This window comes from Lithobates pipiens, unplaced genomic scaffold, assembly GCF_037356315.1.
Source record: "Lithobates pipiens isolate NorthernLeopardFrog02 unplaced genomic scaffold, aLitPip1_a1.2 Scaffold_8, whole genome shotgun sequence".
In the NCBI taxonomy this organism is placed as follows: domain Eukaryota; kingdom Metazoa; phylum Chordata; class Amphibia; order Anura; family Ranidae; genus Lithobates; species Lithobates pipiens.
Genome location: NW_027507903.1, coordinates 301,841,277 through 301,866,992, shown reverse-complemented (window position 1 = coordinate 301,866,992; position 25,716 = coordinate 301,841,277). Strand labels below are relative to the sequence as shown.

At 39.8% G+C, this 25,716-nt stretch overlaps 1 protein-coding gene across 5 annotated transcripts in view; it reads left to right on the top strand.

Annotated features, from left to right (window-relative positions):
- The window catches only part of HRH2 (histamine receptor H2), a 224,311-nt gene that overhangs the window by 109,057 nt on the left and 89,538 nt on the right, over positions 1-25,716 (top strand). For all 5 annotated transcript variants that reach the window (XM_077472616.1, XM_077472617.1, XM_077472618.1 and 2 more), the window contains exon 2: positions 13,846-15,418. In XM_077472616.1, coding sequence (XP_077328742.1) covers positions 14,301-15,418 — 1,118 coding nt within the window. In that variant the 5' untranslated portion in view covers positions 13,846-14,300. The remainder of the gene's footprint in view (positions 1-13,845; positions 15,419-25,716) is intronic.

Here is a 25,716-nt window from a genome sequence, read left to right as displayed (position 1 = left end):
CATAGATGTGACCGCAATAATGGGCATAGATGAAACCGCACTGGTGGGCACTGATAAGTTGCGCTTATGGGCAGAGATGAGACCACATTTATGGGCACAGATTAGTTGTTTTCCTCATGCTGACATTTACTTGTGCCACATGCTGAAGTAAAGCAGCAAGGCCAGGCTCTTTCTGTGGTGTGGCTGTTAGAAAACTCTCAAAGCTGTATGAGAAGGAATATTTAGCAGTGTATATATATATATATATATATATATATATATATATATATATATATATATATATAATATAGTTATGGGATGTGTCTACAGTTCAGTAATAATTACATAAAGCATGAAAGGACAATATGATTATCTCCTGTGCTGTCTGGAGGGGAGAGAACACAAACACGTTTTGCATTGTAATGCCCTGTACACCCGGTCGGACATTGTGACGTCAATCCATAGATTTTTTTCCAACGGATTTTGGCCCAAACTTGTCTTGCATACACACGGTCGCACAAAGTTGTCAGAAATTCTGATCGTTCAGAACGAGGTGACGTACAACACGTACAATGGGACTATAAAGAGGCCAGTAGCCAATAGCTTTTGTCTCATAGTTTATTCTGAGCATGCGTGCCACTTTGTGCGTTAGAATTGTCTACACACGATCGGAATTTAAACGTTTGGATTTTGTTGTCGGAAAATTTTAGAACCATATCTCAAACTTTGTGTGTCGGAAAATCTGACAGAAAAAGTCCAATGGAGCCCACACACGATTGGAATTTCTGACAACACAGCCCGATCACACATTTTCCGTCGGAAAGTCCGACCACGTGTACAGGGCATAAGGCTGTAACCTAACTATCCTGCTGTATGTTACTGAGTAGTGTGGCTTGCTGCCTGTAGAATGAGGGGCGTGATTTATGTTGAAGTGGGCTTGTTCATATATACATGTACAGGCCTAGTGTACCTCCCACATTCATTACAAGTTGCAAAGCATGAAGGGAAATGTAGTTTTATTACAGTGTAGAGAGAGAGAGAGAGGGGAGGATATGATGCAACCACTGTTCTAACAGATCCTCCTTGGCAGCATACATGCAGCATTTTTTTGAATTGCAGAGCTGAAAATTCAATCAGACTTTCCTCTTCAATGATAAGTAATTTCACAAATGTAATAACTTTTTAGTGTTTTGTGTAGGGGGGTGTGCTAATGGGGGATTTTTTGAAAATCCCGGAGTGCTTTAAGGGAACTTTCACACATTGGGGTTGATTTACTAAAACTGGAAAGTGCAAAATCCAGTGCAGCTGTGCATGATGGCAATTAGCTTCTAACTTCAGCTTGTTTCTTTGCAGATCTGCACCAGATTTTGCACTCTCCAGTTTTAGTAACTCAACCCCAATGTATTTGCATCTACTAAATCAGCCCTTCTTTCTCTGCTAAGCCTCTAAATTGATGGCACACAAACATTTCCCTCCTCTAAATGAATCTGGTCTGGTGACTTTGTATTTATATCTCCATTCTGCTGCAGGCAGGAGAAACTATTTCCTTAATCTCTTATCCATAAATTATCACTTGCACAAGTGAGAGGCTGTAACCAGAGGCTGATTTGTGCCAGGAATTTATAAACACATTTGAGATCTGTACAGACACAAGGATTTACATGATTGTGTCATTTCTAAGCTGTGTATCTCAGTCCAGGAATTAAACAAAGCATGCCCCATCCTGATGAAAACAAAGGTCTTTGTGAGAGCAAATAAAGTGTTAACCTTACACAATATTTATCATGCGTGTACTTAAAATGAAAAATATATTTAGGTAGGGAGGACACTCACCATGCTATCATCCAAAATATATATATAAGGGTTGACCAAGTCAAAAAAATTGGTGGACTTTTTGGGCACACAATGAGAGGGAAAATCAATAAAAAAGTATAAATTTTATTACAGCATAATTAAAATGAAAAAAAAAACATATAACCAGCACCCTGTATGGACACAGTTACCCAATGATGCAGTTACAGGTGGCTGGATCTAAGGTACAGAAACTGATTTCATAATGTATCAAAGTAGGAGAAAAATTTCTGATCCAGTAATGCCTCCAAAAACTTGTTCGTCAACGCCTTTTCACTAAGATATTAGTTTTCTCAGGACAAAAACTGGGTAGGTGCTGGTATATTTAAAAACAAAAGAGTACATGTGTAAATAATTTGTATAGTATATATCTGTATAAGTATAGCTATGACTGTTACAACATTTCTCCAGAAGAACTACATATACAAAAAGACCTATAGGCATAACAACACGTAACCCTGGTAAACTTGTGACTCAGGGTATGGGGGAACCTCACAGAACTAACAGACAATAGACATGTATGATTAGTTTCGTATGAATCAAAAGTCCGTACAAATTTCCAGAAATTCGTACATTCGGAAGTATCCGAAATACGAATTGCTATGCTTACAAATTTTGTACGAAATACGAAATTTTGTTTATTAATTTCGGGTCCAAATTCCGTTACAACGGAAATGTGACCGGTGTTTTGTTGACCAATCAGAGGTTTTTGTCTGCTGCTGAGTGAGGTTTGGGAAAATTACCTTTTTTAATATGGGAGTGGGAGACTGGTACTGGTAGTCAATGGGAGATTCAGAATCAGATAAAATAAGAATGTTCGTTAATTACAATTATTTGTTATGCTGAAGTTAAAAATCCAGGAATTCAGTACAGCACAGGGATGGTGGGAGCCCCTCATAATGATAAATTCATCATAACGAACATTCGTAATTGTTACAAAAAGTTAACGGACCTAAAGAAAATTCGGATTTTGTACGAATCCAAATTGGATTTCGGACACAGATTATGAAATATAAATTAATTCTAATACAAAACTAAACAAACAAATTTATTGACGGCACACGTGTCTAACAACTGAAAAATATGAAATTTCAAATTTTCATATGTGCGTGTGTATGAAAGTAAGATACACACATATCATGTAGTCTATGATATGTATCAGTATATATAACAGAGACGTATGCATTATGGACTAGGGTGCCACTGTGAAAAAATCCCCAAATTAAAATGGTTGATACTAGAATGACTTTTGGAGGCATTACTGGATCAGAAATTTTTCTCCTACTTTGATACATTGTGACATCAATTTCTGTACCTTAGATCCAGCCCTCTGTGACTGCATTATTGGGTAACTGGTAACTCTGTCCATACAGGGTATTTGTATGTGGGTTATATATTTTTTGTAATTTTAATTATGCTGTAATAAAATGTATACTTTTTCATTGATTTTCCCTCTCCTTGTGTGTCCACAAAGTCTGCCAATTTTTGACTCGGTCAATTCTTGTATAGAAAAATATATTTAATGTTTCTCCCTCTTTAACCACTTGACAACTGGGCACTTAAACTACCTTCCTAACCAGACCAATTTTCAGCTTTCGGTGCTCTCACATTTTGAATGACAATTACTCAGTCATGCAACACTGTACCCATATGAAATTTGTGTCCTTTTTTCACACAAATAGAGCTTTCTTTTGGTGGTATTTAATCACCACTGGGTTTTTTATTTTTTGTGCTATGAATCAAAAAAGACAGAAAATTTGGTAAAAAATAATTCTTGTTAAAATGTATTGGTTAATATTGGGGAGTATTGGCAGAGTATTGGCGAGTATTGGCAGAGTATTGGTGAGTATTGGCAAAGTATTGCAGAGTATTGCACATTATTGCGGAGTATTGGCAGAGTATTGGACATTATTGCAGCGTATTGCACAGTATGGGCACAAAGCAGCTCTGTGGGCACTACAGTTCCAGCCCACAGCGCTGCTAAAAACAATCTCTCCCCTTCTCCCCTCGCACTGTATAGATCGGTACAGAGAGGGGAGGGAGGAACCGGTGTCATGATATGACGCCGGTTTGTTTACAAGTGATCACACGTGGTAAACAGGCACTACAGCGATCCATGATTCGCCGGGTCTTCCGGACACGGCCGTCATGGATGTGACCCAGGGGGTGCGCGAGAGCAACATTCTGGGAGGACATCTCATGGATGTCCACCCAGAATATGCCGACCGCGCTGTAGTCGTCTTTTGGCTATGGCCCGGTCGGCAAGTGGTTAAGATACATTTCCAAATTTAGCATAGTTGTTAAAATGGATAGCGTAAGTAGTTCACTAAATTCATTAAAGAGTAACTCCACTTTTGCTGAGAAAAAAAAGAATTCTCTGGGTGATCTATGGGTGATCTATGTACATTGCAGAAGATGTTAACAAACTTTGTTGCAGATTCCTACCTTTTGTTATTCTGAAGAAATCTGTTTGTCCATTTGTCTATGAATTGCACCTGCAGCGCTCTAATGAGGAAAACTTTGCATCCCTTTAGAGGTGATTTGACTTTGGGAGTATCTCACCAAAAATAACATTTCTGCTGTAGGGGATTCCAGAAATGCTAGACCTCTGGGAAAATCAGTGAGCCAATCACACAAACAGGAATTTTTTATTTTATTTTTTTGCAGGGGGGGGGCATTCTGAACACCATCTGTGCACAGAATGCTTCCGGGTAGCCATATTGTAGCCATATTGCGTTGCATTTTACAGAAAATGACAATGCTGTAGATTGTAAAGGAAGGGTACATTTTAAGCAACTTCAGGTATTCTATGACTTGAATCGCAATTGTATACGCTACATTATTTTTATTTGCTACTTTTTCACATGAAAGGGGAGTTACCCTTTAAGGCTTTTGCATGCTGAATAGTTTACAGACTTGACAGCTGGCAAATGAATTAGAGGATAACAGTTATATAAAGGGATATTAGAGTGGCTGTTTTCAAGACAGTACTGTATGTTGCTTTACATTTTGACAGGTTTCTTAATCTTAAAATCTTAACTCCTAAAATCTTAAAAGCAAACTATATGGTTTAAGAAGAATAGCATGAAGGTTTTCCTTGCTTTTACTTCCGCTGACATGGTAAAATAAAAAAAACCATGAAGGCACGCTTGACTAGTAGTTTGAAATGTAGCACTTCAAAGATACATTTAACTGTCACTTAACTGTCACAAATAAAAGAACCAAGGATGACGTCTACTTCCTGTACTTGCCTCCTTCAGGGAATTAGGTTTACAACTAAACTGCAATTGGACTTAAAGGTTTATTACCCATTAAATCAATTCAATTGAATTATGTTCCAAATGTAGAGGAACATTTTGATTATTTTCATTTCTAGTGCCATATGTATGTGCTTTTTTAGAGTGTTCAACTAACATGAGAAATAAAATGAGGCAGAACTTAACCTTTATGCTAATGGACATATGCTGATGGAATTTTGATTTGGCCAAAGCAGAACTCCCAAGGCTTCCAAAATAAGGTGTTTGGCATGATCTCAGTCGACATCATTGTTGCTAAGAATGACATTGTGTTCCAGACACACATGATTAAGGAGTTCAGTTTCATTCGTGAAGTGTTTGAAAAAAAGCTAATTACAGTTCAATTCCTTTTCTTCTCTCTGTTTTAACATTGATTCAATTTTTTACTGGCTGAAAGAGAATGATGTTGTGCTAGTTACAATACAGTACATGCTTATGGTTAACGTGGCTTCTTTTTTAAATGATTTTAATTTCTTTCATCTCATAGCTTACCTCTTCTGACTGTCATTATTAAGAAAGCATCAACAGTATATGCATATAATTCACACTAGATAGTATCCCTGTATTGTATAAAACTGAATATATAAAAAGTATAGCTGGCTTGAAAAAGGTTTGCTATCAGTGGTGGCTAGTATTTTTTTGGCGGGTGGTAGCAAACAATCACCCCCCTCTCCCCAGTCAGCTGGCGGACACCCCCCAGCCTGCTCTAGGTTGGTCGGTTGGGTCACCCGCACCCCCCCCCTTTGGTCGATCATCCAGCCTGACACTTATCCCATCAGGATTGCGGGCGGGGACAGGGCTCCTACAGCTATGGGCGGTGGGCAGCGGCTTCTGTGTCCTTTCCTCCTCTTCTGCATCATGGTGGCTCCCGCCGTGCATCTCCTCCCTCTTCCTCTTAGGCATCCAATAGGTTTGCCTGTCCTTTCAGCCAATCGAGTTACAGGTCTCAAGTTCACTTCCTGATTGGACGGAAGGATTAGTGTGTCAATAGCGAATATTCATTCACAATTGTCACACAACTGGGTGGGCTTGGAGCACAGTGATCTGTGCCCCAAGCCCACCCTTTTTTAAAGCCTATTAGAGCCTCTGAATCTAATCACATGCTTCAAACCCCCCTCATTGGAATCCATGGTCCACTGCCCTGTATGTAGATCAGGGGGCCAGACACATGGATAGGGGGTGGTACCCTTGTTTCCCTAATGGATGGGCTGCCACTGTTTGCTATATTTCAGAAAAAAATGTAGGAATGTTAATTGTGCCCAAGCCATACCCTGAATTCCTCCCGAAAATAGCAGTTCTCTTTCTGTTATGTGAGAGTGCCTAGGAACTCTTTTGCCTACAAAACCATAGCTGTATATCTGCAATATGAAAAATAAAACACTGATGTCTCTGAGGCTGGATATACACCTATCAGAATTCTGCCAATTCAGAAGGGTTCAGCCAAGTTTTGTTAGACTAACTTCTGCTGAATGGTCCTGCTGGAAAGCTAAAATTCAATCAGCCACTACAGTCAATGGCTGCAGCACTGATCAGTGAATCCTGATGTGGGGTGCCCCCGCTGTTAGAATACAATTGGGCAGTAGGGGAGATGCCTGCATCCACATCACTTGTTTGGATGCAGGAATCTTTGAGATTTTTTTTGTTCAGCCCCCTGGTTGAGCGGAACAAAACACTCAGTGAGTACCCAGCTTTACTGCTAATCTCAGGAGGTTTGAAGCTAAATTTGATGGTGTCTCTATTCTCCTTGTGGAATGCTCTGACATGAGAAAAGAAAAACTCAGGCTCTAACAAGATGGCCACCTACACAAAGAAACAATGCAGAACAAAGCACTATACATCAGTAAGTGAGCAAAACTCTCAGGAAATGCTGGTGGCAAGTCCATAGCCTTCGGAGTGCCTTCTTTTGGCCACAGCTTCTAGAGTTTAGTTTCTCTGCAATAAAATATTCAGTATTCAGGGAATTCTATAAATAATCAATAATGAAAGGGCTCAATACTATTGCTACTAATGTGAAATTAATATAATCTATTAAACAATTCCATATGATCATAATCATAACAAAGTGCATACAATCTTCAAACAATTTGTGTGAAAGTTCTCGGTGTAATAATTAAAGTCCATTCCATGTGAAGAAATTTGATTAAATAAATTAAATAGATTCTTTATCCATTGCCCAAGAGAAGTGTCCGGAATTGTAAATCTCAATAAACACCTTGTGCGCATACCCTATAGACAGCATCTCACCATCATATTTGACCCCCTGATCAGAAGGTTTCACATTGCTTTCTTCAGCAGACCATAGATAGCTTTATCAATTTTCAGGATTCATATAATTGCATTTGAGAAAAGAATGAAACTCAAGGCCCATACACACGATCAGACTTTTTGACAACAAACATGCAAATTAGCTGTTTTGGAGCAACATCCGACCGTGTGTACGCTCCATCAGACAAACTTTTTTGGTTTTCATCGGACTTTTGTTGGCTGTGCGAACGGACAAACTTTCTGGCAACAAAAGTCCGATGGAGCAAAGTCTGATCGTGTGTACAGAAAACCATAGGACTTTTGTACAAAGTACAAACAGGCATGCTCAGAACCAATGCAAAAGATCAGACAACAATACAGAAGTTGACCAAAGGTGGCAGTAAAGAGCAGAAAAACCATGTGATTTGGTGAAAGTTGGCTGAAAAAGTCCTGCTGTGTGTATGCAATACAAGTTTAGGGCCGACGCCCTTTGTACAAAAATCCAAGGGAAAGTTTGTACAAAGTCCTATCGTGTGTATGGGTCTTCACTGTGGTGAAATAACATGAGAGAATTTATTAAAATAGTTTAAAATTAGTGCACCCCCATGATTGAAAACTCAAATAGCATTAAAACCATATAGCCAACTGTCAATCAGAAAGAACATTCCTCAAAGTCCATATGCATTAGTACACAGTGATTTTAAAATTATTTTTTCTATTCATGGAATTCATGCTCTTCAGTAATAATTTGGATAAACAAGGGTTCATTTCCATAGATAAACAAAAATAACTGACTGTGTAATATATTTGATTAACGTTAAATTAAAGTCGTTTGTTAATCCACCTAAAACAGAAACAAAAAAGGTCTTGCCCAAATATTAAGGGCAACATCCACTTTTAGTAGCCCACATCTCTTTGTTGTATTCATGTCTTCATGTTTCCCCACAGTACTCTGAGTGCACTGTGTACAAATTGGGGTTAATTTGCTAAAGGCAAATAGACTGTGCACTCTGCAAGTGCAGTTGCTGCGGAGCTTAGCATTTGCGGGGAAGCTCTGCTGACTTCTATCATCCAATCATGTGCAAGCAAAAATGCTGTTTTTTTTTTTCCTTTTCCTTGCTTGAGATAGGGTAGTGTTTAAAAAAGTGAAGCTTTATCTCATTTACTAAGCTCTGGAGCAAGTTGCAAAGTGCACAGTCTATTTCTCTTTAGTAAATCAACTGTCCCATCCACTCTATGTTGGTATTACCAATCATGTGTGCCATAGTGATACAGTTGGGCAACTGCTTTTAAGCCACTAGGCAACATTTTTCACATAAAGCTAGTGATACTTGCACTGTCAAAATATCAGTCTACACTATTCAGAAATATCTATTGTCCCTTTTATCCACTTTGCTGGATTAAAAAAGTCCAATACTTGATAGAAGTAATTATGGAAGTATGGACTAATATATCTTTGCCCACAAAAACATGTTTTTTGACTGTGCTGCTGACAACAGCAAAAAATGAAGAGCTTGCTTTTTTATTGTAAAGCATTTTTATGTATGGCTGATATCCACTCATATCATTCAAAATGTGTGGCTGCCATTAGATGCATAGGTATCTAAAAAGTCAGCTGTCAGTCTGGAAAAAGCAGCATGCAATATGTGTGAATATACAAACACCAAAAGTACATAAAAAATGTAAAAGCATCCTTGTATGAATAATAGTGTTACTCTTCAACAAGTATACAAATGTGCATAAAAAGAAAGACCTTGAATACTAAATGTGCTTTTTCTGTCCTATATCTTAGACAGCAACTGGTTCTGGTGAGTGTGCTCTTTTTTATATTCAGCGGAGCCAATAAACAGACGGTGATTCACTGAAATTGTGGAGTAATAACACTGGAACTATTTCATTTACACTCATGGACTTGTATTTATTTTACTTTATTTGTGATCTGTTTTGTTTGATAAAACTCAGTTTTGTTTATGCACATTTGTATGCTTGTTAAAGACTATTGCTATTATTCATACAGAGCTGCTTTTTCTTTTTTTAGATGCATAGACTTGTTTCCACTTTTTTTTGGTAAATATATTCTCATTGAAAAATATTGTTCTACTATGCCATCATTAAGTTTTTCTATTATGTGCCCATTTTAGATGCAAAAAGTGCCAAGTGCTTAGTAACAGCTAGTAAAAAAGGGCTTCTGATGTATGCGGAAATTTTCTACCTATCATACTTACCTTGGAAAGCTGCGCAAATAAGTTAAATTATATGTAAAGTGACAAAATATAGTGTGCTACACAGTGGCGGCCCGCCCATAGGGGGCGCCCGGGCGCCGCCCCCCCTCCCCCAGGTGTAAAAAAAAAAGTTAAAAAATATAAAAATAAAAAATAAAAGTTTAAAAAAAAAAAAAAAAAAACGGGCCCTTTAAGACATTTAAAAAAAAAAAATGTAATTTAACAATTTGACATAGTGTACTGTGGCGCCGGTCACAGTGCACTATGAGAAGCGCCACGTCAATGCAATCACAAGATTGCATCCATGGCGCTTCATTTGCTGGTTAAAAACCCGCCTTGCGGCGCACTGCAGAACGCCGACTGGCTTCCGCCCGTAAAATCACTGTGATTCTACGGGCGGGAGCATTGTCATTCTTAGACAGGCACGTCACTTCCGGCTTTCGGCTGCTTTACGAAACCCGGAAGTGACGTCGGCAGCTCCGTTCCTCAGCCCGAGCGGAGCTGCAAGACAGGCAGGAGGTGAGTCAAGTCACCGCATAAAGACCTTAGTTTCTACTTTGTTAAATGTTCATGCATTTAGCTGAATGAATGGAAAAAAAGCTTTCACACTTCAGCCAGAAAGGTTTCCCCAGGCCAGGCGACTTTTGCCGTGGCCAATCAGAGAATGAGCTCTGAAAGGGAAACTCCTCGCCAAATTTCTGAAAAAAAATTGGCGTGGGTTCCCCCTCCGAGAGCATACCAGGCCCTTAGGTCTGGTATGGATTCCAAGGGGAACCCCCTATGCCGAAAAAACGGCGCGGGGGTCCCCCCCAGATCCACACCAGACCCTTATCCGAGCACGCTACCCGGCCGGCCAGGAAGGGGGGTGGGGACGAGCGGGCGGCCCCCCCCTCCTGAGCCGTACCAGGCCACGTGCCCTCAACATGGGGGGGTGCCTTGGGGGAGGGGGGGCGTGCGGCCCCCCCACCCCAAAGCACCTTGTTCCCATGTCGATGAGGACAAGGGCCTCTTCCCGACAACCCTGGCCGTTGGTTGTCGGGGTCTGCGGGCGGGGGGCTTATCGGAATCCGGGAGCCCCCTTTAATAAGGGGGCCCCCGGATACCGACCCCCCACCCTATGTGAATGAGTATGGGGTACAATGTACCCCTACCCATTCACCTGTGAAAAAAGTACAAAAAAAAACCACAACACAGGGTTAAAATATTTTATTGCACAGCTCCGGGGGTCTTCCGTCTTCGGGGGTCTTCTCGCCGGACTCCTCCGCTATCTTCTTGTAGCTCTTTTGCTAGCGGAGGAGTCCGGCTTTCTTCCTCCCCGCCGGCCTCTTCTTCCGACTTCGGGGGTCTTGTCCCCCTCTTCGGTTCTTCTGCCGGGCCACCGCGCCTTCTTGTAGCTCTTTTACAGGCGGTGGCCCGGTCTTCTGTCGCCGCTGCCGCCGCCTTCCGTTCTTCTTCTTCTTCTTGTTGTTCTTCTTCTTCTTCTTCTCCTCCAGGAGATGTTGACTCGACGAGCTCTCCGGCCGCAATGCCAGAGCCGCGCTGTGCTGCCACTTATATAGTGACAATGGGCGGTGTCACATGGGTTGATGTCACATGGGTTGGTCACATGGGTTGATGTCACATGGCGACAGTCCATGTGACATCAACCCATGTGACATCAACCCATGTGACACCGCCCCATTGTCCCTATATAAGTAGCAGCGCAGCGCGTCCCTGGCATTCCGGCCAGGGAGATCGTCGAGGCAACATCTCCTGGAGAAGAAGGAGAGGAAGAAGAAGAAGAACGGGCGGCGGCGGCGGCGGCGGCAGCAGAAGACTGGGCCACCGCCTCTAAAAGAGCTATAAGAAGGCGCGGTGGCCCGGCAGAAGAACCGAAGAGGGGGACAAGACCCCCGAAGTCGGGAGAAGAGGCCGGCGGCGAGGAAGAAAGCCGGACTCCTCCGCTAGCAAAAGAGCTACAAGAAGATAGCGGAGGAGTCCGGCGAGAAGACCCCCGAAGACGGAAGACCCCCGGAGCTGTGCAATAAAATATTTTAACCCTGTGTTGTGTTTTTTTTTTGTACTTTTTTTCACAGGTGAATGGGTAGGGGTACATTGTACCCCATACTCATTCACATAGGGTGGGGGGCCGGTATCCGGGGCCCCCTTATTAAAGGGGGCTCCCGGATTCCGATAAGCCCCCCGCCCGCAGACCCCGACAACCAACGGCCAGGGTTGTCGGGAAGAGGCCCTTGTCCTCATCAACATGGGGACAAGGTGCTTTGGGGTGGGGGGGCCGCACGCCCCCCCCTCCCCCAAGGCACCCCCCCATGTTGAGGGCACGCGGCCTGGTACGGCTCAGGAGGGGGGCCGCCCGCTCGTCCCCACCCCCTTTCCTGGCCGGCCGGGTAGCGTGCTCGGATAAGGGTCTGGTGTGGATCTGGGGGGGACCCCCGCGCCGTTTTTTCGGCGTAGGGGGTTCCCCTTGGAATCCATACCAGACCTAAGGGCCTGGTATGCTCTCGGAGGGGGAACCCACGTCAATTTTTTTTTCCGATTACATAAGGGGCGTGTTTTGTGAGAAGTGGGAGGGGCCAAAATGGTGGGCGGGGTCATGATGGGCGGGGTCTGGCGCCCCCCCATCCAAAAACTTCACCAGCCGCCACTGGTGCTACACCAACTAATCAACCCATATAAAAAACAATGAATAATAAATAATAAATTAATATTATAATTATTGAATGATGAGTAATAATTAATAGATGAAAAATCCTCAAAAAATGGCAATTGAAGAATAGAGTCCAGTGAGGAGAATAAAAAATTAATTAAATTATTCTGCGCAGACAAAACACTGATGTCCACCACACAAAATATGCGCTTACCAGAGGGCAAGCGATATCAGGCCTGTATATTAGATCAGCATCCGGACATCAGACCAACAGCAGCAGCAAATCGCCATGAGTATGCTGAAGACAAGCCAGGAGATCACAATTTGATAGGTAGACCTATGACGTCTGCCTCCGTGCTGACGTCATCGCGGTGTAGCGTATGTGTGGACGGGTGTCTGCAAGCCAGACGCCATTTCTTTTATGAGCTTTTTATCTTCTTTGCAGTGTAAGTGTAATTTTTATCTTCAATAAATTGATGTTTTATGGATTCACAGTATGGTGAGTTTCTTTTCAGTTTACTGGGACCATGATTGTTGCTTGCTGGTCTACCTATCGAGTTGTGATCTCCTGGCTTGTCTTTAGTGTACTTATAGCCATTTGCTGCTGCTCTTGATCTGATGTCTGGATGCTGATCTAATTTACAGGCTTGATATTGCTTGCCCTCTGGTAAGTGCATATATTGTGTGGTGGAGGCTCACAAACATTGGATTTAATTAATTGTATTCACCTCACTGGACTGTATTCTTCAATTCCCATTTTTTGAGGATTTGTCATTTATTAATTATAACTCATTATTCAATAATTATAATATTCATTTATTACTTACTATTCATTGCTATTTATATGGGTTGATTTATTGGGGTAACACACTATATTTTATCACTTTACACAGAATTTAATATATGTCCCTTGTGACAACAATCAGCAGTGACAGATACTATCAGACACCAGGTGTCTCCTCTGTCCTTAACTGCATTAGATCAGACCAAGATCGGTCTGATCTGATGCTTGTACAAGCTAGTAATAGCTTGTAAATTAAAGACCAAAACCAGAAGTGGCAAAATACAGGTTTCTTCTGGTTACCAATACCATAGATGTTATCAGAGACAATCTGGTCTATGAAAACCTCTATGGTAAGCCAGAGTAACTGCTAGCTTCAGAGGCAATGGAGAGGGGGGAAGACACCTTATGTGGCCTGTAAAAGTAATCCAGAGGCTAATTAGCCACTAGGATGGCTTTTAAATGAAAGAGAATCACCGGCTGAAAAAAAAAATCCCGGCATGATGCTTGTAGCTGCGGTAAAACCACTTCAACCCAAGGACGTACAAGTACGTCATATGGGAAGTAGATCACTTCAATGTAAGTTTTGCTTTAAGGCCCTGTTAGTCCTCCATAGTATGTAGGTTTTTCTAGTGTTTATGTGAGTTTCATCTGGTAACATTGTTTTCTTCCAAAATCCAAAAACATATTTTAAAAAAATCTGCTCACAGTTAAAAATAGTGTGCATGTGTCTGTGCAGCTGTAGCAGGGACATTGAAGGCAGATAAATAAGATAGATTGATATATTTTTTCACACTTCTAATATTCATTTTTACAATTTTTCAGGTTGCGAAAGGCACTGAAAACCAGCATTGCAAATGAAGAAGTGTGCTGCAATCCAAGATACCTTATGGCACAAGACAGCTGTTACCGCAAGCTACGGATAATCTATTGAAAGACAGAGCCTAGTGCTGGAATGACAATACAAATAGTCAGCAATACTTTATCTGTATATAACAGAGAAACCTCATGACAAAACAAAGCCTTTTAAATTACACTTAGAGAGAAGCAAGACTAAAGTGCCAAAACACAAGCAAACATCAATAAAGACCCGTAGTATTAAAAATCTAAGAAATTGTTCCTGGATTCAGGGGTCCAGCAATGCAGAGCACACTATTGCACTGCTGGGCCCCATGTACATACATCTTCAATAATTATGATTGTTAAGAACTGATACATTTCAAAGAACCCTGGAAAATGAAACATACCAGCTAAATGTAAAAAGAAACTGTACCAAAGTGATGTGTTCTGTCATGGGTGACGACCTTAATGATTCAGTTGCTACATGCTGGAAGACAGTACTATACAATGTTCTGATTGGAGTAGTTCTTGTTCTAATCATCATCATCACTATATGTGGCAACGTGGTGGTTTGTTTGGCTGTTGGATTTGACCGAAGACTCCGTAGTTTGACAAACTGCTTTATTGTCTCCCTAGCTATAACAGACCTCTTGTTGGGTATTCTGGTGCTACCGTTTTCAGCCTTGAACTTGTTACATGAAGAATGGCCTTTTGGATCTACCTTTTGCAACATTTATACCAGTTTGGATGTCATGTTGTGTACAGCTTCTATTCTAAACCTCTTTATGATTAGTTTGGACCGTTACTATGGGGTCACAGCACCTCTGCGCTACTCAATGCTTGTCACCCCATGTCGTGTTGGCATAGCTATGGGTTTGATATGGGTAGTTTCCTTGATGGTCTCATTCCTTCCCATACATCTTGGATGGAATACAAAAGATAAAACCATCCAAAACTCTAGAGGTGATGATAGCAAAGAATGCAAATTGGAGCTGAATAAGGAATATGTATTGGTGGATGGTGTACTGACTTTCTACCTACCTTTGGTTATCATGTGTCTTATGTACTATAGAATCTTCAAGATTGCCAGAGAGCAAGCAAAAAGAATTAACCATGCCAGCTGCTGCAATGCCGTCAGTCCTACACTACCTACAGTTCGAGAGCATAAAGCTACTGTAACACTTGCAGCTGTGATGGGTGCATTCATCATCTGCTGGTTTCCTTATTTCACTGTTTTCACTTATGAAGGAGTAAATGATATTGAAGTAGATGAAACTGCTTTCCTAATAGTTCTGTGGTTAGGCTATGCAAACTCTGCTCTCAATCCAATTCTGTATGCTGCTTTGAATAGAGACTTCCGTACAGCCTACCAACGTCTTCTCCACTGTAGGCGTGTGGGCCCCTTGAGTCATGAGACCCCTCTGACCCTGCTCCATATACGCCGCCCAGAAGAAAGGACTCTACAGGTCATGGAAAACTTGCAGGGGGATAAGGCACATGATAATCAAGAAAGCAATGGAAAAGAATTTAGTCCCTTCATCAAAAATGTAACAGAAAGGTAATATATTTTAATGACTTTTGTCTGTGTATATAGATAGAAAATATTTTATTTGGAAACTTGCTTCCTTAACCCTGCTATGATCATCTTTACCTATAGAAAGGTAAAATATTAAAAATGCTTTGTTGTAATAATGCTTTTCCCCGGCGACTTTTTGCTGCCTATGCTGTTGAGATACACCCTCTCTATTTATCCTGGTGACCATTGTCACAGGGGATTCTAATAAGGCCTCCTACAAAAAATTATAAAACCAAAATTGAATAATAATAGATAGCTAATGTCCTTCAATTAAAAAGAAATTCAAAATGACAGTTCAAACTCCATAAGCAATCCCAATGTTCACTGAAAAATGATATAGGCACTCCAACAATGTCTTCATATTGTACACTGTAGTGTACACCCTGTGCACATATTTAGCTCATCTTCATATATAGTCCTCTAAATAAAGCAAGTATACAAACACTCACAGATAAAAAGGGATTATGCTCCACCACTACTCATTAGGCACAACTCATTATTGTCTCATTGTATCATCACTGTTTTGTGCAAAGATTTGCTCTATTTTTTGGAGCACTGTTTTTACACTAAATGTGAGTGGACTTTTATGTGAGTGTTTTTTTTACGGTCATAGTGAGCATTATGATTTGTCTCCTTCTTTGAGCTATTCTGGATATAAAAGAGAAGTTAGTGAAATGTATTCCTTCTACGTTTGAGAAAGAAATGTTTTTAACCCTTGTGTTGTCATTTGATGGATGTATTGACCTACTGGAGGAAACAACTTCTCATTATACCAGTAACACACACAGAAGTAAATGGCGTTAAACCGGCAGTAACGCAATTAAATAGACCTTATTCAACGGTCACTACACTGATGCTATCTGACTGTCCCTACTCTAGCTATACACTAATGTAAAGATTATTGACACGGTCTCACTACACTACACTAGGGATGAGCCGAACACCCCCCTGGTTCGGTTTACACCAGAACTTGCGAACAGGCAAAAAATGTGGCAGAACACGTGAACACCATTAAAGTCTATTGGACACAAACAGGAAAAATCAAAAGTGCTCATTTTAAAGGCTTATATGCAAGTTATTGTCATAAAAAGTGTTTGTGGACCTGGGTCCAGCCCCAGGAGATATGTATCAATGCAAAATCTTTTATTAAAAACTGCCCTTTTTTAGGGAGCAGTGATTTTATTAATGCTTAAAGTGAAGCAATAAAAATGAAATATTTCTTTAAATATCGTGCAAGGGGGGGGGGGTGCCCATAGTATGCCTGTAAAGTGGCACATTTTTCCCGTGTTTAGAACAGTACCACAGCAAAATTACATTTCTAAAGTTCTGAATAATTGTCATTTAAAATTAATTGCGACTGTAATAAATTGTCGGGTCTCAGCAATATAGATAGAACTCATTGAAAAAAAGACCAGGCCCTATGGATTTTAAGGGGAACCCTTTGCCAAAATTAAAAAAATGGCATGGGGGTCCCCTCAAAATCCATACCAGACCCTTATCCGAGCAAGCAACCTGGCAGGCCACAGGAAAAGAGGGGGGGACAAAATAACGCCCCCCTCCTGAACCGTACCAGGCCGCATGGCCTCAACATGGGGAGGGTGCTTTGGGGTCTGACTCCAAAGCACCTTGTCCCCATGTTAATGGGGACAGGGGCCTCATCCCCACAACCCTTGCCCAGTGTTTGTGGGGGTATGAGGCCAGGGGGCTTATCAGAATCTGGAAACCCCCTTTAACAAGAGGACCCCCAGATCCCGGCCTCCCCCCTATGTGAAATGGTAATGGGGTACATTGTACCCCAACCATTTCACAAAAAAAGTGTCAAAATGGTAAAAAAGACTAGTGATAGCTTGTGACAAGTCCTTTATTAAAAAATTAAAAAATAAAAATGTCCCGCGATGTAAATTCTTGCTGCCCAACTGACCGAAAAAGAAGAAAAAAAAAGCTGTGACTGCTCCCCCTCCACGGGACACTCCCACCGACTGATGCTTCCTCTCTGTGACAGATCTTATATAGCTGAGGGCGGGGCCATCCGGTGATGTAAACGGGTGGCCCTGCCCCCCTCTGACACCACGGGAGCTTTCCCGTGGTGTCACCAGGTGGCCCCACCCTCAACTAAGAACTGTCACAGAGAAGAAGCGTCAGTCAGCCTGCCATGGAGGCGGAATGGTCGCGGCTTTTCTTTTTCTTTTTCGGTCCGTCAGGCAGTGTGAATTTACATTGCGGGACATTTTTATTTTTTTTAATTACTATACAGCTTTCAGATTCAAGATGTTTTATATTTCCATATTGAATGTCATTAGCTGTGTCTACTTGATAAATGCTATGGTATAAATTCAAAGTACAGTAAAAAAAAAAAAATACCATAAATGCCACACACACACACACTAGACTGATGGTAAAACAACATAATTACTTTTTTAATGACTGTAAGTAATGAGACACTTCTTTGCTACAAGGTTTATTTTTATGACTTTGTCTACATCAAAAGCTAAGAACCGTTCAGTTAATTTACATTATTTTACTGTTTTACTTCTCCGTGCTCCATCAAGCATCATTCATACTATTATAGTTTTGCAAATGAAAAGTCAGTTTGGTATCATTCTGCTGATAATATGGGCTAAATACAACATATCTTACTTATTCTGCATTGTAGAAGAATATAAAATAAAAATAAAATCTGAATAAAGTAAGGTTTTGCACTGGACAGGGTAAGGATTTCCCGTTTGATATCATAAAAATATTATTTTCAGATTTTTAGGCTGCCAACATTTCTGTTTCATTGTCATAGGGGTTTGAGGAATTATATGACTTCTAAGCAGAAATGGTATGTGCAAAAAGTTTGAATTAATATCATAAAAAAATTATCTGAACACCTAGACTGAACCCTTTGTGGAATAATCAATTGTGAATAAATGAACCTCCTTCACTCATTATGTAAACATAAAAATGAAAAGAAATATTCCTGCACTGTTAAAATAATAAGACATTCAAACAGATATACATTTTTTTTCCAAGTGCCGACACTTGCAATGAATTCAAATTAAATATACACTGTAAAAAGCTCTTTCCTTTAGCTCCAAATTTCATATCAGGGCATAACTAAGATACAATAGGGGGTGAAAAAAATATATATCTAAAACCCTTCAATTATTATTTGATTTTCTGACAAATGTATTTGTATACAGTTGTACCCAAGATTGTACTACAATTAATAATCACTTATGAAGCAATTTAAGTCAAGTTCTATATTCAGCCCTTTCGGGCTGAGTGTATCTGTAAGAAAAATTCACTGGGTTTCTCTTTTAGAGAGCATGGTCAAACGTGACAGTTTCCTGCTGTCAATGGTTGCTAAGGAATCAACAGGTGCCTTCACCTGCCATGTCCTTAGCAACCAGTGATGTCATGCCGCCGATTCACTAGTGTGGCCAGAACTCCCCATCCACATATGCAAAGGGGAAGGGATCGGGGAGGACATCATTGCCTCAATATGGCCACTTGCACATGAACATGGCCATATTTGGGAAATTATGTCATCACTATCCCTTCTTCTTTGTTATAGTGCCAATGACTGCATCTAACCATTGTGCATCTAACCTACTTGGTCTTAAAACTTTTATTTTAGATCATTAAAATAATAATGTAAAAAAAGGAAGAAAAAACCTCTCCCTACCCCACTCCTCCTATCTCAGAGCTATGAAATAATAGGAAGCTTCCACACAGGCAATGATAAATAAACAGACATGGATAAAAAAGAAATTAGTAAGATAAAAAATCTTTCGATCAGCAGTCACTTAAAAAACAGATTGTACATATAAAAGAGCGATGTAAAATTTGCAACTCTAAATAGGTAACAAATGAACACAAAAATTAAGAAACTGACTGGCTAGTATATGGTCACCACCATGCACACAAGAATACTAGACAGATAAATAAGCGAATGATGCTGAGTGAAAAAGTCTCTAGTGAACAAAGTTGGTGTATACAGTAGATATTTGATGAGTGCACCTTTCACCAGAAATTTCTTCCACCACGTGTTCCACACACCTTCAAGGGGTTTGAATTCACCAGAGCCAGGAGGTTAACAGGCCTCAAACAGCATCAAGCACTGCATGGGAATTTCCCAATACCCATACTTTGTAATTCTGTTGATTTCTTTTCAATAAAACGTTTGAAAACAAACAGCATCAAGCAGTATATTCACTCCAGATATCTCTATGGGATGTCCTTATAGGCAACTCCAAAGTCCAAGAGCATGGAAAAAGAGACTCCACATAGTATAGTCCAGTTTAACTATTTATTAAATACCTCAATAAAATTCACTTGTCAATGTCACAGTAACTGTTCAGTGGTGATCGTATAGCTCAAGGTCAAAGTCAATTGTAAACGAGCTTTGAACTAACCGTTCTCCTCAAAGGCTGAAAGAACTGAGTTTATTCCTGTGGAGATTGTAATGATCTCGGCATCAAACACTTCCTCCTTCCGGTTCAGCGCTCTGGGTCCTGGAACCCACAGCGTTGAGACGTGGTTTCCGGTCACCGTAAGATCACGCCTTGATGCGTTTCGTCATCACGACTTTATCAAAGGGTGTGGCCTTACAACGTGGCATCCCGGTATTTATCTATAAGGCATGCAATTGAAATTAACCAATTACAAGCCCAAAGTCACTATTTGCTTAAGGTGCACAGCAATAGCTTTTTACCAGATAGCGTTACTATCAATATAATGCTAATAATGAAATACCAACGGCATTGAGCTATAGATCATTACAATCTTATCTATCATGGATGACATATATATATAAAAACATTGTGTGATCACAGTTATACTTAATAAAACCATTCAGCTGATATTAACTCATGTATCTTAAATCACTTTTAATACGTTCAATCATATAATATCAGAAAAAAAAAAAAATATATATATATATATATATATATGTACACGATCATCATGTTTACAGAATTCATATAAACAATTATAATAGAACTAAATTAATAAACCTCTAAAATCTGGAAATATAATGAGTATAAAACCCAAATTGGAATATTGGTAAATAGATGCGTTATTGTAACTATGGTTAGAACTAACAACACCCTATTACAGAACTAACAACTTTATATATGTGAGTAAACCTATAAAATACTTTAAAAATATACATTTTATAAAAATGTATTTGTATTTCAAAAACATGGACCCGCAGGGACATTAATGTGAAAGATACTTTTCCTTTAGCTCCAAATTTCATATCAGGGCATAACTAAGATATAATAGGGGGTGAAAAAATATATATCTAAAACCCTTCAATCATTATTTGATTCTTCTGACAAATGTATTTGTATACAATTGTACCCAAGATTGTACTACAATTAATAATCAATTATGAAGCAATTTAAGTCAAGTTCTATATTCAGCCCTTTCAGGCTGAGTGTATCTATCAGAAAAATTCATTGGGTTTCTCTTTTAGAGAGCACCCGCACCAAATTACAGCCCCTCCATGCTGGTTTGATATGATCTATACCCCAAAATAGGAGGGCACATGGATCTTGGCCATGATGCAACTTGAAATTAAGGGATACGTTATGGTCTATAAAATCAATAGCAATATTTAGCACATGTTCTGCAATTCTAATCTTTAAAAGGCGTTTAGTTCTTCCTATGTACATTAGCCCACAAGGGCATTGCAGGGCGTAGACTACATGTGATGTATTGCATGTAATGAATTGTGTGATACTAAATTATTTATTGTTAGAGGTAGAAGTGAATTTCTCCAATTTCGTCATAGGTATAGAAACCTCCCTACATGCCTTACATTTTTGGAAAGCAAAAAACCCATCTTGATCCCAGAAAGATGGGGGTCGGCTCAGAGAGTCTATTACTCTTTTCACAATCAAATCTACAAAGCTCGGGGCCTTGTGGTAAATAAACTTTGGTTTAATGGGAAGGGCTTTTGCAAGGGTTCCATACTCATTGGCATGTACTTAGTTTAGATAGAACCCTTGCAAAAGCCCTTCCCACTAAACCAAAGTTTATTTACCGCAAGGCCCCAAGCTTTGGAGATTTGATCGTGAAAAGAGTAATAGACCCTCCGAGCCATCCCATCTTTCTGGGGTCAAGATGGGTTTTTTGCTTGCCAAAAATGTAAGGCGTGTAGGGAGGTTTCTAGACCTATGAGGAAAGTGGAGAAATTCACGTCTACCTCTAACAATAAATAATTTAGTATCAAACAATTCATTACATGCAATACATCACATGTAGTCTATGCCCTGCAATGCCCTTGTAGGCTAATGTACATAGGAAGGACTAAACACCTTTTAAAGATTAGAATTGCACAACACATGCATAATATTGCTATTGGTTTTAAGGACCATAACGTATCCCTTCATTTCAAGTTGCATTATGGCCAAGATCTATCTGGCCTCCTATTTTGGGGTATAGATCATATCAAACCAGCATGGAGGGGCTGTAATTTGGTGCGGAAGCTCTCAAAAAGAGAAACCCAATGGATTTTTCTGACCAATACACTCAGCCCGAAAGGGATGAATATAGAACTTGACTTAAATTGCTTCATAAGTGATTATTAAGTGTAGTACAATCTTGGGTACAATTGTATTCAAATACATTTCAGAAGAATCAAATAATGTTTGAAGGGTTTTATATATATATTTTTTCACCCCCTATTGTATCATAGATATGAAATTTGGAGCTAAAGGAAAAGTATCTTTCACATGAATGTCCCTGCTGGTCTGTGTGTTTGAAATACAAATACATTTTTATAAAATGTATATTTTTTTAATATAATGATTTCAAGTAGCGAACATAGGTTCCTCCATATTGTCGAATTGTTTTTATGGGTTTACTCACATATATAAAGTTGTTAGGTCTGTAGTAGGGTGTTGATAGTTCCAACCGTATTTACAATAATGCACCTATTTACCAATATTCCAATTTAGGTTTTATTCTCATTATATGTCCAGATTTTAGAGGTTTATTAATTTAGTTCTATTGTGATTGTTTACATGAATTCTGGAAACGTGATGATCATGTGTATATATATATATATATATATATATATATATATATATATATATATATATATATATATATATATATATATATATATATATATATATATATATTATTTTTTTTAGTTTATGATTTTATTTCTGATATTATATTATTAAACGTATTAAAAGTGATTTAAGATGCATGATTTAATATCAGCTGAATGGTTTTACTAAGTATAACTGTGATCACACAATGCTTTTATATAAATGCCAGCCATGATAGGATATAAGTTAAGATTGTAATGATCTATAGCTCAATGTCGTTGGTATTCCATTATTAGCATTATATTGATAGTAACGCTATCTGATAAACTGCTATTGCTGTGCACCTTAAGCAAATAGCGTCTGTGGGCGTGTAATTGGTTAATTCCAATTGCATGCCTTATAGATAAATACCGGGATGCCGCGGCGTAAAGCCACGCCCTTTGATAAAGTTGTGATGACAAAACATGTCAGGCCATGACCTTACGGTGACCAGAAACCACGTCACGACACTGTGCGTTCCAGGACCCAGAGCGCTGAACTGAAAGAAGGAAGTGTTTGATGCCGAGATCATTACAATCTCCACAGGAATACACCCTGTTCTTTCAGCCTTTGAGGAGAACGGTTAGTTCAAAGCTCGTTTACAATTGACTTTGACCTTGAGCTATATGATCACCGCTGAACCGACATTGTGACATTGACAATTGAATTTTATTGAGGTATTTAATAAATAGTTAAACTGGACTATACTATGTGGAGTCTCTTTTTCCATGCTCTTGGACTTTGGATTTGCCTATAAGGACATCCCATAGAGATATTTGGAGTGAATATATTGCTTGATGCTGTTTGAGGCCTGTTAACCTCCTGGCTCTGGTGATTTTAAACCCCTTGAGAGTGTGTGGAACACATGGTGGAAGAAATTTCTGGTGAAAGGTGCACTCATCAAATATCTACTGTATACACCAACTGTATTCACTTGAGACTTTTTCACTCAGCATCATTCGGTTTATTTATTTGTCTAGTATTCTTGTGTGTATGGTGGTGACCATATACTAGCCAGTCAGTTTCCTATTTTTTTCTACAACTGAAGGGAGCACTGCTTTCGTGTTGATTTGTTACCTATTTAGAGTTGCTAATTAACATAATAATGGGCATTGTTATACAAATAAATTCAGTCTGGTGCCAGGAAACTGGGATATGAGTGTCTCTGGGAGCAATTTATAGTGTCCTTCAGAAGACCAAGGAATGATTCAGTCACACCAGCCATCCCATCTATGCAAGGAGATTTGTATTGTTGTTCATTATTAATTTTACTACAGTTTTCAATAAACTGCCTTATGATCTGATCACATTGACTCTATTCAAGAATTTGTCTATGTTTCTGATCAGCACTTTTTTTTATGGCCACCATTGTTTGCTTATTGTTATACAATGTTTTGCAACCAAACACTATGTTGGCACAGCAATCCCACTGATGAAGCCTCTGTACACATATTCACTTAATTTTTTTTTTATTGGAGGGTATTCTATTACTCAGTTCAGGTGGGGATGTTATTTATTTAGATACATTGAGAAAGTGAGCTGAGGGTGACACACTTGCTTAATAGTAGAAGTGTTGTTGAATTTAGGAAAAATCCCAGGATATTAGTGCCTCTTAGGGCAGGAAGTGTCTTTAACAATTGGTAACATTGGTAGATCATAAGGGCTGTACCTGTGAACACGGTGTGTGAAACGAATATGGAATGCACCTTTTCAGCACCATTTTCTGGTGTGAACCAGTCCTTATAATAGATAGGAACATTAAAGTACACCTGAGCATTTTGTAGCTATAAGCTGTTCACACCTGAGCACTCGGACATCTGTTGCTAGACTCCTGTCACTTGAAGAAATACAGCACCTTCTTTTTAAGCAGATTTCGGTATTATTGGTTACATAGACTTGAATCAGAGTGCCTAAAAAAAAAGTGTGAAAACGCATGTTGTGCCCCTTTTTTAGGCACTCACATAATTAAAGTCTATGAGGCCAAAATCATGCAATCCTGCCCCAAAGAAGCTCCGGTATGCAATATCACTACAAAAAAAAATGTGGGTGTGTGAGTTTAGAGGCCCTCTACATGCACAAATGACTTACAGCCCTGTTAATTTTCTATAGGAAGCATAGGTGTGAAAATGGAAATTTGGGGGTCCATATGATAATGTACACATCCTTTTATTGATTTAAAATAAAAATTAAGTTTTAAGTAGTGCAATGGTAAAAGTGTATAACCTCTGCTTTACCAATTCAGGGCAAAGCAACAGGTTTGTTTTTATTCCCTCCTGCCTCAGCAGAACATGCTTTCCTCTCTATTTCGTTAAGGGAGCCATAGGAAATCTAGTTTTAATAATTTGTACCCTTTGTTGCTTATTGTTGTCCCTTCTTACCCTGCTGCCTAGGGACTGGCTCACATGTGCCAATATGGTACTTACAACTAGGGATGAGCCGAACACCCCCCTTTGAACAGCCCAAATTGTTCACTGTTCGCTGAACAGGCGAACAGGCAATGTTCGAGTAGAACATGAGTTCGACTCGAACTCGAAGCTCATCCCTACTTACAACCCTGAATGTTTGCTTATAGTCCCCACTTGATAGAATTATTCCACGTACACACGAGCGGACTTTTCAACATCCAAAGTCCGACGGACTGAGTCCGTCAGACTATTCGATCGTGTGTGGGCTGCAACGGACTTTAGCTTCGCAAAAGTCTGACGGACTTTAGAAATGAAGCATGCTTCAAATTTTCCCGACGGAACTCCGCCGGACCCGGTCCCCTTTGAAAAATCCGCTCGTGTGTATGCTACTCCGACGGACTAAAACCGACGCTAGGGCAGCTATTGGCTACTGGCTATGAACTTCCTTATTCGAGTCGGGTCTTACGTCATCACGTTCGAATCCGTCGGAGTTTAGTGTGATCGTGTGTGGCCAAGTCCGTTCGGCCGAAAAGTCTGTCAGAACTCCGTCGGAACTCCGGCAGAACTCCGGCGGAACTCCTTTGGAAGTCTGTCGGACATAAGTCCTCTCGTGTGTACGGGGCTTTAATGTTTTATTAGGACATTTTATTTTGAGCACTGAAATACAGGTAATAAAAGTATAATTTTCTAATTCTAATGCTTTCTTTGCAGTAATGATTAGACAGTATTTTGATACTCTAAAAGAATAACTGAATAGGGTATGGTAAATGTTAGAACCTTGGCCTGG